Here is a 20,063-nt window from a genome sequence, read left to right as displayed (position 1 = left end):
TGTGAAAGAGCATGTTGTGCTTCAGTCCACATAATAATTCAACATTTCTCTAAACGGATTACATCCAAAAATGTCTCAGCAACGCAAAGAGAATTGAGAATTTGGGTCAATTTCTAAGATAGAGTCAAAAACCGACAAGATGATGATCATGATGATGATGATGATGATGAAGATATGAGATCACACAGACTGACCTGAGAAAGTCCAGACACCTGTCCCTTCTGAAGAGGCTGAGCAATGGAAGGCGTGAAGACCTGAGCATCATCCACAGGACGGCCCTTCATGTAGTGTTTCCCAGCCTCATATATGTCCACCTCAATCATTTTCCCTTTGAACTCAGACTTCTTTGGCACCAGTACCTGCAAAGACATGAAGGAAACATGACATGGAGATGAAATCAAATGACGTTTACAGTATAAGAGCAAAACATTTAATCTTCTCTTGAGTAGAGGAAATTAAAGAAGGACTATAATGTTTATGGAAACACTGGAGCTTGACCGTATCATTGAACTTCAGGTCAAATATCTATGACCGTGTCAAACAGCTTCACATAATGCTATAATTAATACATCTAATGTGACAATAATGACACACTAAATCAAAACACAAGCCACGGTACCCTGAAAAAACAGGTAATCAATCTAAAATCCAGCCGTGCCTATATTATACGAATGAAGCGTCTGTGATGCCTGCACTTCAGACAGCACATCACATACATGACTTGTTCCACACGTCCTTCGTCTGAATCCTCAAGCCTTAACCAAACATCATTGATCTTTTCACTACCGGCATAATGCTGGAGCTTAAATCAATATCACTCGACAGATTCAGACAGTCGTGCCGCCGGCCGTCCCTTTTAACTGCATTTTACGGTACGCAAATTCCAAATGCGGTCTGTATAAACATTAAACTACGCGATAAAAATCCTCATAATATGTTGCGCATTTTCATAAAAGCAGCTTGTAACATCTTGAACAGAGTTATTAGGCACAGCTTTTATCGGTTTTCTCCAGCGGTTGAAAACGTAAACAAACAAGCACCTTGTTTTATCGTGCATGTTGTTGACTCGTTCCCCGTGACCGACCGGTTTTATATCCTCCAGTGCATCAGAAACATTGCATTGAGGCCTGGAGAGATTAGAGCTTCAGATCTGCATTAGGTCTAAAAGGACATGAATCAGTCCAGGCATGGGGGCTGAATTGGATTAAAAAGCTGTGCAGTCGGATCTATAGGGGTTTACATTGAAATTGCCTTCATTACGGCGAGCGCCAGATAACTTCAGAGCGTAAAAACCACCTTCCCCAGACATGAAAGGCTTGGCGGAAAGCTTAAAGCGCATTATGATTCATCAAAACTCCGACATATCAGAGGATCTGTCGAATACGTTTTCAATTAGGCTGGGGAAATAAATGTGTTTTCCTTTTCCTCCGTCTATGCCATGGCCGTCGTGTGCCGTGAATTTTAATTCGGTATTACGAGGAGAGTTTTTATTCCCATTTACTTTTTCATTCAATTACAAAAACCCTGAAGGTCAAACACTAACGTTTTAAGGGGGACATAAAATTGTCGTATGTCTTTTGTCTGGCCTCTATTGAGATGAAACTTTGCAAATTGGAAAACCATTAAGAGCCAGTCTGCGTTTTGCTCGAAATTGTGAGCCGTATCTTTATTCTGGTTCTCGTGTGTTAAAAGAAATGGCATTTTAGAGCCTGTGGCACTGAACAAGGCTGAGTTTTCTTTGAACCTCTTGAGTTTCTTTGAAGCGGTGCACATCAGGCGGTGGACCCGAGTGCGTCCTTGAACAGGTGAGTTTTGTTTCTCGGTGTCTGGGAGGGAACAGAAAGTTGATGTCGAGTTGAGGAGTGCATAGAGTCTGAATAGCCTTAAGCCCTTCTACTTTTTGTAGGGGGTTAATTTCATCAGCGCACCAGCCGGCTCACACACATGGTCAACAGAGAGTGCACATGATATACAGACTGCGCTAAAGATGGCACTGAGAGGGAATGCGCCAGGCATGGCATGTGTTAAATAACATTTGCCACAACGATTGTTTGGGTATTTTTAACGATATATAAAAGAAAGCATTAATGAATCCATAAACCCAGCGTAAACCCAAGGTCACCGGAGCAGAAATCAGATTGTACCAAATCGTGCAAATGAGAAATCATACAAATCAGCCACTTTGTAAAATAGCTACAAAATTGAGATTGTGTTGCTTCTCCAAGTTTAATATTGTGCTGTAAAGCAAGCATCTGTTAGCCACCCCAAGTCTACAGCAGGTCTTTGCAGCTCTGGCTTCAATTTCGTCTTTGACACCACCACCGGGCGCTTAAAGATAGTCCGAGCTTAAGCTCCAAACAACCTGAGCTGAGCTCTTAATCGTTGCCATGTACATGGTGAGCCGTTGAGTAAAGCTGGGCTCTCTCTGATGGATGGTCAGTCACGTCTCAAAGGCTCTGGAGAGCACGACGGCTTTGAGTCTGCAGATCAAGTAGGAAAAGGAGGAGAACAAAAGGAAGAAAAGAAAACAGAGGGCTTGCATCGCAGATTAGACGTCCCGTCCTTAATGCATGGCCCCGTTCTCAATCAATGGCACTGGAGATGGCTTTCAGTTGGGTATTATAATGGAAAGATCAATGGCAGCTGGCTGGCTTGCTAGGTGACCCCGGTGACCCAAGAGGAGCTGAGAGCTACGGCATTGCACTTGTCTGGGCTCAAAATCATTGCTATCTGAATCATAGACGTGGAAAAACTGACTCTTATCGGACCACAAACTAGTTTTGAAGGCAATGTAAGCCAACAGGTAATTTAATATTTACCAGAATTTTTATGCTGCACTGTTAAGGTCCTAAAATGTAACATTGTGTACAGATTTGAACACATTTGGAGCAAATATGTACCTATGAGATGCTAATATGATCTACAGGGTACACAAAGGTGAGCTTTTTTTGAAAGGGTGCCACCCTAGTAGTGAAAGCTGGGGTAAAATGTGGGTGGTGTGCCCTGTGTGAGATACACAAGGAAATATAAAATAAACACCTTTCAAGCTATTCAAATTTGGCATTACTAACTTCTATAGAGTTGTGCAAAGCATTGATGTGATCTGTGTTAGTTTTGGTCTGTTGTCCACACAAAAAAACAGACTTTAGATGCACATATTGCACACACACAGTATGGATTTGCTTGAAAGCATTGATGTAAGCATTAACACTTGATGGAAGGTTTGTCTGAAGCGTGGCCAACAGCCAATCACAGTGGTCGCAACACATGCTCTGTTCTCCTCCTTTTCCTAAACGTAAAGTTATTTGCATAAGGTGATCTGATTGGATGACACACGCGTTGGCGCTTAAAGTTGAGAAATGATCAATTTCTGCTGCGAGCAACGGCAGTGACACAACGTTGACGGATCCACAATTCAGTTTGGTAACGCATGACATCACCAATTAAAAGTAAAAGAGAAGCGTTAATGTAGCGTAATAAATCATATGAGTTTTGAACATCATGAACATCCTTTTTTAGGTGCACTAACCTGTTAACTCAACTATTGTCTGTTAATAGTATCAAAATAACTGAGGGGATATTGTAGGTACTATTGTTAGGTGAAAGAGGTCTTGTGCTTTCAATAAGATTTTCAAAAGAGAAAGAGGGTAGAACAGTAAAAGCTAGTAAGCAATCTCAGTCGAGGAATACCAGCTGAGACCGAATAAAACGTCAATCATCACATAGCACTAAGAGTGCTTTGAAAGCTTTAGGACAATGTTTCTACATTTGGAAGGGTTGTGGTGGTTGTATTGAAGTCTTGTACTTTCTGCAACACATCTGAGGTGAGGGCTGTACTGACTAAAAGCCAGCATTTATTTTAACATTTTTCTTCTGGTCTACAACCTTCACAGTCAAACTGTGGGCCTTAAAGGTGCACTAAACAAAAGCTAACCTTTCATTCCCTGGCCTTGTTCTGTTCGCAACTATAATTTAGATTTCAGATCTGAAAAGACACAAACGCATTAAAAAGAACCTTGTACATTTTTTACATAGGGAAATATGTTTGGAATGACCAAATTACTAAAGTGCCCTGACCAAACACCAGAAAAATTCATATATTTCAGGATAACTTCACATGCCTGCTTTGAAGGCATTTTAAATTATAGGCATTTTTTATTATAATTCTTGCATTGTAGCTACAAGCTGACACCACAATAAAGAAAATTCATGACATAAAACCTCAAACTTAGAATTTTAATTAAACGCATCATATTAAATTATGCAATTTAGTGCTGATGGTTAGTAACCTTATTTTTCTGAGGATTAATTACATAGAATTTATGATAAATGAATGTATCTTAAAAAGACATAAAACTGGCCCCCCTTGACACCATCTCGCGCCCCCAGTTTATAACCACAAACTTAACCAAATGCATCCATTTGAGAGCTCCTATATAAACATTTAAAGTTCAAATATGTTTGTAGCCACAAAAAAAGAATTTAGGTTTTTACCAAAGTTGAAAGCTTTTTGAAAACTACTGTAAAATGAAAGTCAGATATCTTCACATACCTGTTCATAGAACTTGTTGTGGGCAACATAATACTGGGAATCAAATGATTCTTCGGTCACCAGCACATGCTGTCTTTCTCCAACCTGTGAAGAGATGACAGAGATCAGAAAGAGGATATTACTGGCCAAGTAACACCAAAACATCTCCAACATTTAAAGCTGTGTTTCTCAACTCCAGTCCTTCGTAGTCTTCCGCGAATACAGCGAAAAACAGCGAATTTAAGCACTCAGCCCTATTTCAGTCATCTACTCTCCAATCACTCGCATGAATGTGATGTCATACATTGACCGGTCTGTGCAACTGAAGTCAAACAAACATGCTTTCCATATTAACACACTAACAAGCCAGTAAGTTTTATACAGTATATGGGGAGACATCCAAAACATACTGGGAGGGGTGCAAGAACTGGAGTTGAGAAACACTGATCTAAAGAAACAGATAAACCTTAAACGGTTAAAGGAATAGTCTACCCTTTTGCCATATTAAACTATGTTATTACCTCAACTTAGACGAATTAATAGATATATATATATTTTCAATGCGTGCACTGTACAGCGCGTTGTGAATGTGTTAGCATTTAGCTTAGACCCATTCATTCCTATGGTACCAAACAGGGAAGCCACCAAACACTTCCGTGTTTTCCCTATTTAAAGACTGTTTCATGAGAAGTTATACCAGTAAGTATGGTGCCACAAAATAAAACTTTTTTTTGGTACAATAGGAATGAATGGGGCTAGGCTAAATGCTAACACATTCACAATGCGCTGTACAGTGCACGCATTGAAAAAAGATAGGTATGTAGTAATTCGTCTAGGTTGAGGTAATAACATAGTTTAATATTGCAAAAGGATAGACTATTCCTTTAAGGCCGGGGTATACTTTTTTCCGCATCCGGCTCGCGCGCACGCATACGCGCAGCTTTCCAAGTATACTACACGCGGATGGCCGCATTTGACACTATATGCAATACAAATGATTTCATATTAGCCTAAAAGGCCGTCAGAGCAGCACTGATTTGGCGACATTTAGAGTACATTAAAACATTAGGATAGGTGAAGAAAAGTAACTGATCCACCATTGCAAACACAGTTTAGAACAAACAACAAGACAACAAAGAAAAGGAATCAAACATTATGGTAACAAACATGCTCCACAGCTTTCTGTTCTTGGAAGAAGTAAATTTTAAAGAAGAAAAACGATAGTGTGTGCAAATGCTGTCTATTTCCTTTGTTTAATTATTTGTAGTGGAGTGTCCAGTCTATATATTTTTACGCGCATGCGCTGTTGTACCGACCGCGGACCCTCCTGATGACAAAAATGACGTCATGCGGACGCCGCGCATATGCGGACAGCCCTAGTATACTTTCGGCTTTAGTTCACCCCAAAATGACTTTATTTTATTTTATTATTTTATCATAAATCACTTACCTCGGTGTCGTTCAAAACCACAAAGTCCTTTGATTGTCTTTAGAACACATTTTTAGATATTTTTTATGAAAACCGGGAGGCTTCTGTCTGTCCCATTGACTTTAGTTTGATATACAATTTTTTTCCTCAGAAAAGAAAAAAAAGACAAATCGCCAAACAGGTCCATGCTCCATCAGTAGTTCAATAATAATATTATAAAATGACAAGAACACTTTTGGGCCCAAAGAAAACAAACTTTTTTTCATTCAGTCATTTAGTGCGTGTTCACGAGCAGACTACGGCGCATGCTGCTGACGTCACCTGCTGAAGTAGTTGCCAAGGTTTTTTTTCGCTTTTTTTATTTAAGCCATTATGCAAACATTATAAACAATACTTAAATAGTTTGTATAAATGCACAAATTACTTGCCAGCATATTCTGTGTGTGTACGGTGGCAACTACATCAGCAGATGACGTCAGCAGCATGCGCCGTAGTCTGCCCGTGAAGGCGCACTGAACAACCAAGGAGGAGAACAAATTGTTTAATTAATTTTTTTCGCGCACAAAAGTGTTCTGGTCGCTTCATAATATTATTATTGAAAGATTGAAGGAACATGGACCTTTCTGCCGATGTCTTTTATGGGGAAAATAATTGTGAAACTAACTGAAGTCAACGGGACAGACAGAAGCCTCTCGGTTTGCAGAAATATCGAAAAAATTTATTCTGAAGACAGTCGGAGGACTTAGAACGACACAGGGGTAAGTGATTTATAATAAAGTTGTAATTTTGGGGTGAACGAACTCTTTAATGGAGAAAAATATTTTGAGTTTTATATAAAACTTTAAAGGTGGGGTGCATAATTTTTGAAAAACACACCGAGTCTTGTATCAAAACACACTGGTAGCCTATCGGTAGTAAGGGGCGTGTCTACTAACCAACATCGTTGCCTGGGTTGCGTATGTGGGGGTTGTTTTTGTAAGGTTTATTTGTAAAAAAAGTTATACGTCTTGTATAACAAAGGCCTAGTCCTGGATTAATCAAAACCCTCTGTGGGAAACAGCCCCTAAACTTTTGGTATTTCTAAACTATTACACTTTTCTAACCCAAACGTCTGCCAAGAAATAATCAAGATAAATTAAACAGTGTGCCATGACATACACTTTATACTGAAAAATTTGACTGTACAAGCAATAAAAAAAAAGTTGATTAGGGATGATAGGCAGCAGTGATTCGTTACACCCATTAAAGATAATTAAAAACATTAAATGAATGAATTTTGCCGAAACATTCACAGTTTAAAAGCTGAGGCTTTGCGTTAATAAAAATCATATAAAAATTTTAAAAAATAATCTTAATTTGTCTAATACTATACTGAGCATGTGACTTTTGAGTAGTTTGTAAAAACTGATGGCATTTATTCAGCACATGAATCTTACAGATGTATTGAACCCAAGCGTGATACAAAAAAAAGAGAAAGAGATCAATCTGACCACATCATTAATATGTGGAGGAAAATAAAAGTAATACAGCAGTCATAAAGTAGAGATAAAGTAACTGTTTGTTGTGTGTTTAATGCATTTTTAAAAGACTTCATGCAAGCAAGTGCAGCTCAAAGCACCAAGCTGAATTCAAAGAGTGATTTACAAGTGACAGAAAGAGACATTTAGACGAATAACACAAATGCAAACTAGCACACACATGGTCGCGCACATGTTGAACCACAATACAATTTTAGAAGGGCAACAAATGTGTGTAAATTGTTTGTGAGGCCCGGTGCACAGCAGCCTTCAGCATGAAAGAGAAGCAAGGTTGTTTCTGAAAGATGGGAAGAGAGAAAGAGAGAGGCGCTTTATAAAATCCAGATTGCCCTCATTCTATTTAGTGGGAGCATCTGGCCTTTTGAAATGACAACTAACTTAATGTGCTTTGCGGAGCCTCTTGCCCTGTGAAAGGGCTTCTCTTTGTTCACGAGTCCCTCAGCCTGCTCCGGATAAAAAGCCCACTGCAGAAACAAGAGGCGGTGGGCTGCTCGCGTCTGCGCTGCTGTTGCATGCGGTCGCCTGCTTTGTGCCAAACCCCGACGTTTAATAAAATGTGCCTGCCTGCCTACCCAACCCTACAAACACAACACACAAAAGAAACAAACACGTGCTTGAGCTCCAAGCATCCAGAACTGACTGTTGTGCAGGTGGTGAAACCGGACGGTGACTGAAAAATGGAAAATGTAATGACATCCAAGCATTTTAAGTGTGGGTAATGTCAACACATACTGGTGGGATAGTGTATATAAATCCATTTTTCTATAGAAAGACAATCACTCTCTCCAAAACAGTGGGTATCAAAAACACAATCAGCCACCTCTCTAAAACAGATTCCAGTCCACTGAGAAACTGGCCAGCAATCGTGGCCGGATCGGTTGTGCAGTCAGCGCTGAAGGTCAAAGGTTAATAGCGGCTGGGAAGAGGTCACCATGTGCCGTTTGCGCTCCACTCCTGCAGAACTAAGCCACTTTGCTGGACAAACGTCTGCTTCATCTTCTGGCTGAGGATTCAGGAGTTTAAATCCACATTGTTTGGCCTGCGACACTTTCTGGAATTAATCTCATGTCTCAGCTGTTCACTGGTGTGTGCGCTCAGTGTAAGAACTGTTATTACAATTGAAAGACTTTTATCAAATTACCGAATTTCCTTTCTTTCTCACACTTTTCTAATTTCTAATGAAGATTAAAATCAGATCTTTATGATAATTTGGACACAAAAGTTGACCCAATGAAGTTACAGACATTCCTCGTGATCACTGCATTCTGTTAAACAACCCACCAACCTCCACCCACACGTATAAAGAGGAAATGATTTGTAAAATAAATTAATTCAAAAGTATCTGTATTGCACCTAGTTAATGATGTTGTAAATGACGTCAAGATGAGAGCTTATTTCCACAGAAAGCAAATGGTACGGAAACATTAAAGCAACATCTTTGTGTTGTGTTGGGTAGACCAATGAAGAAGGGGTGGTGGGTCAGTGCAATAAACGAACTATATTTTGCATAAATGTTTATTTATACGATATGTTTATTCTATTTTCAGTAAATGCAATCATAGGAATTGCGTTGTATAAAGTGGATAAAACCGTAATAACAATGAACAGAGCACACAACCCCAGTACACAAACCATCATTTATCTGAATGGAGCAGATTGTTAAGTAAATGCTGTTTGGCAATCACACCAGAGAAATATATTTTTGTATTTCTGGAAAACACATGTGGAGAGTTTTCAATGTGATGAATACATGAAAAGCAATGTTAAAAAACAAAGCACTCATCTTGTTGACTGCTTAAAGAGAAAATAAATAATCACTGTCTCAGAGCTTAAACCTTGAGGCATTTACAGGCAATGATATGTACAGTCTGCAAGGATAAAATGTGTATTTGCGTAATTAATGATAAAAACATTTTAATTGTTAATATTAATAAATATCAAATTAATAAAAAGATACTAAAATGAGAAGCAACACATTCTTAACTGCTGTTTTAAGTAAACACGCACGCACACACGTTTGTACAACTATCTTTGTGAGGACCCCTTACCCATACGTAACGCAATCTCTACCCCCATAGACTAAGACAAAACCATCACAACTAAGTGCCACATCATTTACCAAATTCTAACCCCAACTCTACTCCCAACCATAACCCAATTCTAATCCCAACCCTAAATCCAAATTGTAACCCTCAGACAGCCCTTTAAAGGATTGCCAGAAAGTGAGGGCCAGCCAAAATGTCCTTTTTTTACTCTCTTTGTCTTCACTCCAATGGTCTTAGAAAAAATTGGTTATCACAAAGATAGCTGTACAACTACACACACACACACACGCGCGCACGCGCCTATGACTGAACACCAGACAAATTCACTATGAATCTGTTATATGTAAACACACTACAGATTGATCTAATCAACAGTTTATATGAAAGATTGATTTATTGTGCTTATTAACAATAAAGTTATTAAATGCAGATGGCTTTGTGTATTTGAACTTTCAGGATATTGCTTTTCCTGTTTGTTTTATACAGTAAAAGCAATAGGCCACTTTAAGTCATGCATTAATGATTTTACTACACTACACCAGTGGTTTTCAAACTGGGGGCCGCAAGATGGTGCCAGGGGGGCCCTAGTTTTATGACATTTTATGAAATACATTCATTTATCATGAATTCTGTGTAATTAAACCTAAAAAAAATAAGGCTAGGCCATAAAACATTTTTTTATTTCATACATCTCCTCCCTATCTGCTAGCTGCCGGTCCCATGAACACACTGTAAAAAACACGGTCTCTGCAGACAGCCCAGGCTTCACAAACTGCAACAAAAACAAAGTGGTCAAACCTACCACCACGAAACATAAAGTGTTCCAGCCAATAAACGACAAGGAGGATTTGGGAGTGAGGGTTGGGCGCGTTCATGACTCGTTCAGAAAGCACAGAAGGGAGGGGAGGAGTAAGCTACTGTACACTTTTATTTATTGTATTAATGCATTTTTGGCACCTTAAAAATAAACTATTCCATATGTTAACAAAAAATATTCTAATAATCTCAATTATTTGAGTTCATAAAAGCGGCAAGCATTATAATGAGCAGTTTCAGGAGTCAACTTCACGAAAGTATTCATTCATCATGAATCACACTGCAAAGGAAAACAATCTACAGGTCTACCTAATTTTGCCCCAAGTGCCCTGCACATGCTTATCAACTACATGATGTGAACAAGATTCAGAGAACAAGTATTAGATCCTCTGCCTTCACCCTGAGGCGGACAGGAACACGACTTGTTAATGTTCAAAGCTGGTTGGCAGGTGTGCTGAGCCCCCTCTTCGGCTTACAGACATTGTTTTTGAAACCCCTTACAAAAGTGAAGACAAGGCTGATCATCATTACAAAAAGCTGCGTATTGTGTTATTCCATGGGCAAATTATCCAAAAGAAAAACTGCTTTCTTGGCAAAAAAAACCTGTGATTTATATGCATGCATTTATACTGGTCAGCATGCCCGCACAGGTGTGTGCTTTAACATGAAACTAGCGTACAACATTGCCTATAGACTGTAGCTACTAAGGAGTTGGGCACACTTTGATTTCAAGTTTTTAATAGTGCGGGTAAAGCCAAGGCCCTTAAGCAGATACATAATCAGGAATTCACTCTGTGGTGAAGATGAATCTCATGGCTGTGCTGAAACATCTGAGAAGGCCTCAAGAGATTTAAGCGTTGTTGTCTTATCAGAGCTAAAGAACGACCCACATCCGAATAAAGCTGGAGTTTGTTTTGGAAAACGCCGGTCCGAGCCTTGGCTTGACGTTCCCTCTTAATTGGGTCTAATCCAGCTCGTGGGACGACGACATCAACAAGTCAAATGAAGATCGAAGATGGGGGATTATGTTACATGCAGTGAAGCGCAAGATGTGAACGGGATTGCCAAGAAGGATATTTGTTGTGTAATTTCCTCCTCTACGCCGTCAGGAGCAAAAACAAATCGGAGCCTGGCTGGATTTGAATCAAAAGAGAGTAATAATTATATACGTCCAGTAGAAACAAGTCCGCTAATCTACAGGCTTTACTGATGAAATGGGAATTGATGAAGTGTTCACATCATATGCATACAAGCTTATCTAAAGATAAAGACTATATAAATCTCTGGTGTGCTTTTCCTCATCTTGAATCTTCTTCAAACATTCCAGGCTCCAGAGGTAAAGCGGTTTTATCAACAGCAGGCAATAATTCCATTGGGAATGACCAGGAACAGATTTCCTTTACATGGGGCGGGGTTTCTTTGTCAGGAAAGTTGCAAGACAAGAGTCAATGTGACCTATCAAGATTAAGATATTGCTTTGATTGATAATTAACCAATTAATACAACAATCAGAATGAATAAACTCTTTTAAGTGCATGTGCTTAAATCTTTCAGTGTTCATTTGGCCATCTCACGATTACTTCTACGGCTGTGCGATTTTGCGAAAATATCTAATTGCGATGTTTTTGACAGACACCGTTCTCACAATTTTCGGTTTTAATTTTGCAATTACTTCATGGATTTACAAAGTACATATTTTCATAATCTATCATAGTCTATGGGTTGGCTGCATAATTAGTCTTAAAGGAACCATATTACGCAAAATCCACCTTTGCAAGGTGATTAGACATAAATGTCTCTTGGCACCCACTCCTTTTTTAATCCCCATTAAACCAAAGCAGGTTCTTTAGATATGCTGTTTTGATTCTCTTGTTATTGTGATGTCACACTGATAAAGCCCCTCCCCATAGCCACTGACTGACTTGTTAACTTTATCCAAAAGCTTTTCTGAATGTGTTTGTTAGCACGCTTGTAGCACAAATGTGGCTAAATATACTTTTGCCCCAATCAGATCTATTTTTAACAGAAAGCAGTAGCTCATTTGCATTTAACTCTTTCACCGCCAGCGTTTTTAAAAAAAGTTGCCAGCCAGCGCCAGCGTTTTTCATGATTTTCACCAAAGTTTAATGCCTTCCAGAAAATGTTCTTCTTTAAATATATAAACATACAATAAACCAAATGAAAGAACAGACCCTCTGCTTTCAAACAAAAAAAAAACGTTTCATCCTACCTTCAGTGGTTCTTTTGTAATCATCTTTTGAATATGGGTAGGTTTCTGCAAAAACACCACATTTTGAGCAAAAAGCAGAGATAATTCCATTTTTGTGGCGGACTTTTCATAGAGATCCCATTCAGAGCGATCTTTAAAACAGACACGGACATGCAGCCGCTTGCCATAGGGCAATACTTCCGGGTTTAAAAAGTTGCGGAAGGGCATAATAGCGGTATTGCGGAAAGACGGAAAATCTCGTCATTGGCGGGGAAGCGTTTTCTCTTAATTGACGAGATATCTCGTCAATGGCGGGGAAAGAGTTAAAGGTACATACATAAAAACAGGCTTTTTTGCTCCTGCCCAAATAGGGGCATTTTGTGCATGTTATATCAAATGATCTGTAAGGTTAAGCTAAAAGTTCACAGTACACACATTATAGGCACACGTGAGACTTATATTACATCTTGTAAAAATGGGCAGAATAATATTTAACCTTTAAGGGGCAGGTCATCAAAAAGGAGATGCTAAGATGAATGTTATGGTCAGTTCTTATTTACTTTAATTAGATGAGAAATTCCAAAAAATTAAGTGAGAAAGGGGAACAATGCTGCCCTGAAACTAATCTTTAGAAAACAGACAAAACAAGTAATTCAATTGACTAATGGACTAGTCTGAACTGTGCTCATCCATTCCTAATCCCTATTTCACACTGTAATAGTTTCATCTTTTCCTTCATTGCTTTTTCCCTTTGAGGTTCGTGCTAGATCTCTGGAGTGAGATTAGTCTTTACATTCAGACTGCGGTATGTGGTTTCACAGCAGCACATTATACTGGAGATGTGTTGTTCACGACTGAGACCCGGCCAAACACGCACTCACACTGAGAGAAACATGAAAACTAACCGGGACACCAGAAAAACTGCAGATTTAACACACTAGCAGTGGAAAAAAAGTTTGTTTCACACATTAAATGTCACTTGTATTCAGCCAAAGCAGTGTCCCGTCAAAATACATTTTCTAACAAAACCTCCCACGCAAAATAAACTGATGTGTTTTCTTAAAAAAAACCTTGATGAATGAATGAGAAGTTGAGCTGTGAAACAACACTTCACCAGATCGCTCACAGAAATCATGCAAATCACAGCAACTGTTCAAAACTAAACACTCAACCTGAAACTCACTTTTAAACTCACATGTTACTCCAAAATCTAATTTCCTTCCTGTGATGAGGAGCCTGCTGTTACCATGACAACAACCAAAGACTTAATGAAGATCGTCTTAGGGTTACATGTGTGTGAAAAATAAAACAAGAACAATAATACAGCACGTATAAAGTTGCAGAAGAATAAGAGAAACTGAGTATCACAAATAGCAGGTGCCTTTAACATGTAAAATTGGAGAGAGAGTGAAAGAGGTGAAAATAGAAGTGCACTGCGGCAAAGTAATGGGGCGTAATTATCATAACAAAAAGCAACAATGATTCAGTGCATCGCCATTGACCAGCTCAACTGATTAAGAACAGCTGAATAACAATCATGAGAGAGAGAGAGAGCGAGAGAGAGAGATGCCATAACACCATGTCCATATTTCGACCCATTTTTCATCTTTATCTTCCCTAATTACTCATTTCGTAAATAAGACTTACGTTTTTATTCCTTTTTGTAAGAGGTGAATTGTGTATTTTCGGCATTATTATCTTCACCAAACAACACGTTTCCTGAACACTCCCCTTGTTATTATGTTGGGTTGGTCAAGATATCCAAACAAAACAATGTTTTGAAAGCACCACAACTGATTGCATTTTTTTTTGCATAATAAACAAAACAGCATTTGTTAAAAAGCATATTATTTTATAATCACATCATTATATATTATTTGTACAATTTAATATCTTGCTTAATTTTTTTTATTTATTCTGTCATGTCAATACAGTGTTAATACAGTTTTAACAAACATGCCATACTAAAACCATTACTTCTGGGCATTCTAGGGAAAACAAAGGGTACTGATGTATTTTAAGATATGCCAGTGCAAGTTGTTTTCAGTTTGGACAGCTCTTACATTTTTTTTAGTCTGGTTCTAGTCTAATCCCTGTCCGGGAAAACACCCCATAATTTATAAAACATAAGTGTGGGATAATGTACAGGTAGCCGGTTGTTATCGTGAAATAAGCCCATTAGTGTGATAAAAGACCTTCTGCTTCACGTCAGGTCCTGATCATACTGTCGGGGCTTATTTCTGCAAAAACAACTGGCTGCCTGCACATTATCCTGCTTAATACATGGCTATTTACCTCTTAAGTAAAGTAAAGAACATTAAATATTGATTAGAAATATTTTATTTGCCCATTTTTAACGAATGCAGACCTATTGGAAGGAAAACCTTCTTACTTTTGGTTTTAGGATAATATAAGATATTCAAATGTCACAAATGCACTATTTGGTTTAATCATTTGTAAATATAATTGTCACAGGATTCCCACACTTAATTAACTTTAAATACAAGGACCTTTTAAGGACTTTCCAGGTCCAATAACCACAATTTCAAGGACTAAATGTAGTGACTAGGGCTGGGATAAACGATTATTTTTTAAACGATTAATCTAGCGATTCTTTTTTCGATGCATCGATTAATCTAACGATTCATTTTATCAGTCCGATTCGACTTCGATTCGATTATCGATTATCTCCCCATTAATTAACTAATAGCAATTTATACATGTTGATTTACATATCTGAATGTAAACATTTCAAAATATGTTGATTGCTCTTGAAATTTCAAAATAAAAAAGACTATAAAAGTGCAAAATAATGCATTCTTAGTCAGAGGTAGCATTTCATAAAGCGTTTGCAGCTCATTCTGTGCTGTTTAGTAACAGTATAAAAATCTCAAGTTCAAATGACTTTATTTTGCATGCATTTATGAGCAAAACCTCTTCAATGTGACTTTTGATGGACACACAGTGTAATTTTTATAACTTGATTTGTTTAATCCACATTGTTTTCGTCCATGTAATGACAGATATAAACACAATTAGACTTAAGAAGCACATACATTACTAAATCACTTTCTCTTAAGTTTATTAAGATAGATGAGGACTCATTTACTGCTGTACAGAGAGTGAATGAAAACGCAGTCTTCTGGCAACAGTGTGTTTGTACATATTTCATTGCTTTTTGATAAATTGCTCTGTTTAAAACACACTTGGCATCACATTCATGATTTTATGGTAAAATGACACTCTTTCGCGTCAATCCACGAGCATTTAAACCATAAACAAAGCACTTTCACTTTAATTGAGCGTGAGCAGCGCAGCAGAACCCACGCAGAAACGATTGCAGCACTGTTGCTACAGAGCCGCGAGCTTGCGCTCCTCATGCGGCGGGGTGCATGCTTGTTAACATGGGCGCTGAAAAAACATGCGCCGCTTACGCACTGCTCACACTTGCTGTGAAGCCAGCGTGGACTGAAGCCACTCGCGTTGCTACTACTCAACGGCGCCGTCTTTTTGGGTCTGACGAATCGACGCGCATATTTTGCGTCTACGTATTTTTTGCGTCGACGTAGTCGATTACGTCGATGCGTTGTCCCAGCCCTAGTAGTGACACATTTCAAGTGGGGGCAAGGTTACATCGTGTTACCTTTTAAGATACATTGTTACAGTCCACTTTCGAGGGAACTCATGCTGCGTCACTGCAGTGACACTTTGGGGACGCCTCCAGGGGTAAATGCGTCTGAATGTGTTTATCAAATTCAGGCTTAACAACAAAGACAGGAAGTATATCGCTATCTGAAATATTGCCAAAGACCGTGTTACAGGCACGCAGGAAGTATGGCAAGAGAGACGCAACGTCTCGTTCCCTTCTCAGAGAACAACAGAGACATTTCTTGTGTCAACCACAACTATGCAAAAAAAGCAATTTTGGTATGAATCAACATTTGCATACAGATAAGCATTTTAAGTGAACAGTTTAGCACGTGTGCTTAAAAAGTCTAGAATTTTTATGATATTATCCTACACTACACAGGGAATAATATGGATTTTTTCCCCAGAAAACTTCTTGCATAAAATAGATTCAAGCACTTTCAATTAGTGTTGCTTTCGTCAACGAAAAGTATGACGAAATATCCTCGTCAACGAACCTTTATCACGTGACGAAAACGAGACGAGACTTAATGTAAGTGCTGGTTATGTGACGAAAACTATAATAAAATGTATAACACATTATTGTTGACGAATAAAAACGAGACTAAAAGTGGTTTACTTAATAAAAACTATGCTAAAATGTGTCTTCATTTTCGTTGACCAAAACGAGACGAGACGAAATGTTATAACGTTATTTCGTCTAGCCATCTCCTGGCACCCCGCCACCTGACTGCAAATTATCATGTGTGTTCAATGGCGCTCTGCAAATCGATCCGCAAAAATACGTAAACGTAACGCGAGAGCGATTAGAAAGCATGCAAAGCAGTCTGTTCTCGCGATGCTTTGATATCATACGTAATCCGTTTGCGCAGTAACACGCGACACGTCACGTTTGATGGCCATCTGCGCCCGCGAATACACCGCGGCATCAAGTCTTCAAATGGAAATGAAAAGTCCAAAATGAAACCCGTGCATCGTTTTCAGGTGAGTTCACAAGCCTGTTAATATGTATAGCGTTGACTGCTGGCACCGCAAATCATCTGTTTGATTTAAATAATATAACAATGTACCAGTTTGCATCTTCAATCGTTTAAATGACATGTGCTGCGTTGTGTGTTTTGAAGCATGGTAAATATATATATGCTAAAGACGTTGTTTTATAACTTATATGCTAACAACAAGGGTCTGTGTCCTTATTTATTATTTGAATTAACTAAACTTGCTTAACTGAATGTTTGAGTGTTAAATCAATCAAACAGCTGTATTAATAAGAACATAACCATACATACAAACTTTTGCTTTTGTTAATAGACATCTGATGTTTCTTAAAGCTGGCTTTTAATTTACTTACAAGAAAGATATTTAGTTATTCTCCAAAATTGCTTGGATTTATACTGACATGTAAAATTAGCTTTGTCACATTATAGTGCCATTAGCTACACAAATACAGATATACTATATTGCATATTTGTATAATTGTAGTTTGTGTTGCTGTCAAAATACAATTATAAATGATAACAATAACATTTTAATAAAGTGCTATTCTCACACATAGCCTACTATAGTTGTGATTTGTTGTTGTTTTTTAACTAAAGGTGGCACCACCGTAAAAGTCAGCTTATGGCACCCATCTGACCAGCAGTGGCCCTGTGTGTGTGTTTCTGCTTAGACTACTCTGTTTTGATTATGTGTTGTAGACTTTAATGTAGACTCTTTGCCTACAGTCAAGTCACTCACTAAGAGGTTAAATAAAATTAAGTAAAATATATATCTTCAAATCAAGTAAATTCCAATCAGAGCATCTTCCATGTCTGAAATGGATGTATTCTTATACTGTATCTATAAGGTATAATATAACAAGATAACTTTTTTTTAATGGGTTTGGCTAAAAGAAAATGTTGGTTTTGTCTATACTTCTGCTAGGTACTTATACTATATTGACTGGGTTAAATAGAATTGCATTACTAAAAAGAGACTAAAATACAATGTTCATTGACTAAAACTAGACAAAAATGTCATCAGTTTTCGTCGACTAAAACTAGACAAAAATAGTCAAGGATAATTCTGACTAAAATAAGACTAAAATGCCCAGACTTTTAGTCGACTAAAACTTGACTAGACTAAAAAGAGTATGAACTGACTAAAACTAATAAAAACTAAAATGTCAGCTTGACACAAAGACTAGACTAAAACTAAAATTAAAACAGGCTGCCAAAAACAACACTACTTTCAATGAACTGTATCTATGTATGTAGATTTCAAAAACTTCCCAGGGCCTTGATTTTTTTTCCCCAGATTCAAAAACTTTCAAGGATTTCAAGGACCCGTGGGAACCCTGTTGTCAGGAATCGGGACAAAGAGAGATCCCAGATGCGGATACGGAGGTACAAATAATTTATTAATTCAAAAACAGAAAAACAAAACCCACGAGGGGACAAACAAACCGGATAACAATACTGAACACAGGACTATACTACACTTCACATTTAAACTAAACACTAAACATTAACAAGAACACAAGCAAAACAAGGCAACTACAAACTGGTAAGACTTACTGAGCCGACAACAACACAGTAACGCAGATGAACCCGTAATGGGCAACAAACACAAGGACTCTTAAATAAAATAAAATAAAAAAATAATTACATACACCTGAAAATAATCACAAGTAAGGGATCTGGGAAAAAGAGACGAGACCCGGGAAATGCGTGGTCAGAATAAACCAATACTAAAACCACGTATCTCCCACATAGAACATTGTACTCTCAGAACCCTGCCATGCTGACTAGATCTAAATATAAACAAGGATCTATGGCAGGATCCTGTCAAAAATGTCATATATGTTTTTAAAAGACATATTCATATTTAACGTTAGTGTTAAATAAAATCAGACCTGTCAAAATGATTAGCAGCATCTGATTAACTGTGTGTTATAAGTTTTGAGTTTTTGCAAATGTCACGACTGGCCAATCAGAATCAAGCATTTCAATGAGCGTGTAATAAAACACAATAACTTCCTCCACTACTAAAATTACTCTTAGCTGAATTCATCGAGCGCTCCTATTGTAATTTTAAAACTACACTATGACATTCTTTGTTTCACTATGACATCAGAAAGTAAAAAAAGATTGTGAAGATTTGATGAGACTTTACCACTCATTTTCAATCACATCGTCACTGGAGGTTACAGCTTCACAAACCTCCATCCTGCATCTTAAACCTTCATCACCACTAAACCTCCAGGCTGCACACACACACTCTCTTGTACCGCCCATCTTATTTTTTTTTTTGTGAAGAAACTCATTATTTTCATTATTTACAATTACCTGCTTTCTGGTGAAAATCACAGTCCCTCAATAATCAAAGCACACAGATGATTTCATTCAGAATAATGTCTTTAACCAAAGCATCTACACCGGCCCTGAACAAACCTTTACCATTGTCAGAGTAAATTACCATTCAATTCCACAATAAAGGACGATTCACTCAGTCAAAATTACAGCCCGCCGGGTACATCTGTAAACCTCATTGCTTTTCTTGTATTTTCTGGTCTTGCGTGACTAAGTGGGAAGACAACAATATGGCTTTCTGAACACAACGAAGACTAAACTACAAAGACTTGGTTTCAAGTGCACCGTTATGCCAGTATGGAGATATTAGCTATCTTTAAGAACACGAAAAACAAAGATTTAAAATGACATCATGTCACTCAAAAAAGCTTGAATACGACACAATGGACAGGTAAATTTGTCAACTTCAGCTGCAATTTATTGAAGTTATATAAAATGTCTAAATAAACACTGAACAATATTAAAAATACTTTGTGTTTTGTTTTTTGGTCATGCTA

At 38.0% G+C, this 20,063-nt stretch overlaps 1 protein-coding gene across 1 annotated transcript in view; it reads right to left on the bottom strand.

The window, feature by feature from the left end:
- The window catches only part of LOC141279936 (threonylcarbamoyladenosine tRNA methylthiotransferase-like), a 136,043-nt gene that overhangs the window by 21,078 nt on the left and 94,902 nt on the right, over positions 1–20,063 (bottom strand). Inside the window, exons 5-6 of the mRNA XM_073811501.1 lie at positions 4,553–4,636; positions 195–359 (exon numbers count right to left, since the gene is read on the bottom strand). Coding sequence (XP_073667602.1) covers positions 195–359; positions 4,553–4,636 — 249 coding nt within the window. The remainder of the gene's footprint in view (positions 1–194; positions 360–4,552; positions 4,637–20,063) is intronic.

Source organism: Paramisgurnus dabryanus, chromosome 13 (genome assembly GCF_030506205.2).
Source record: "Paramisgurnus dabryanus chromosome 13, PD_genome_1.1, whole genome shotgun sequence".
NCBI lineage: Eukaryota > Metazoa > Chordata > Actinopteri > Cypriniformes > Cobitidae > Paramisgurnus > Paramisgurnus dabryanus.
The sequence above is the reverse complement of the archived record's forward strand: the minus strand, read 5'-3'. Positions and strand labels throughout refer to the sequence as shown.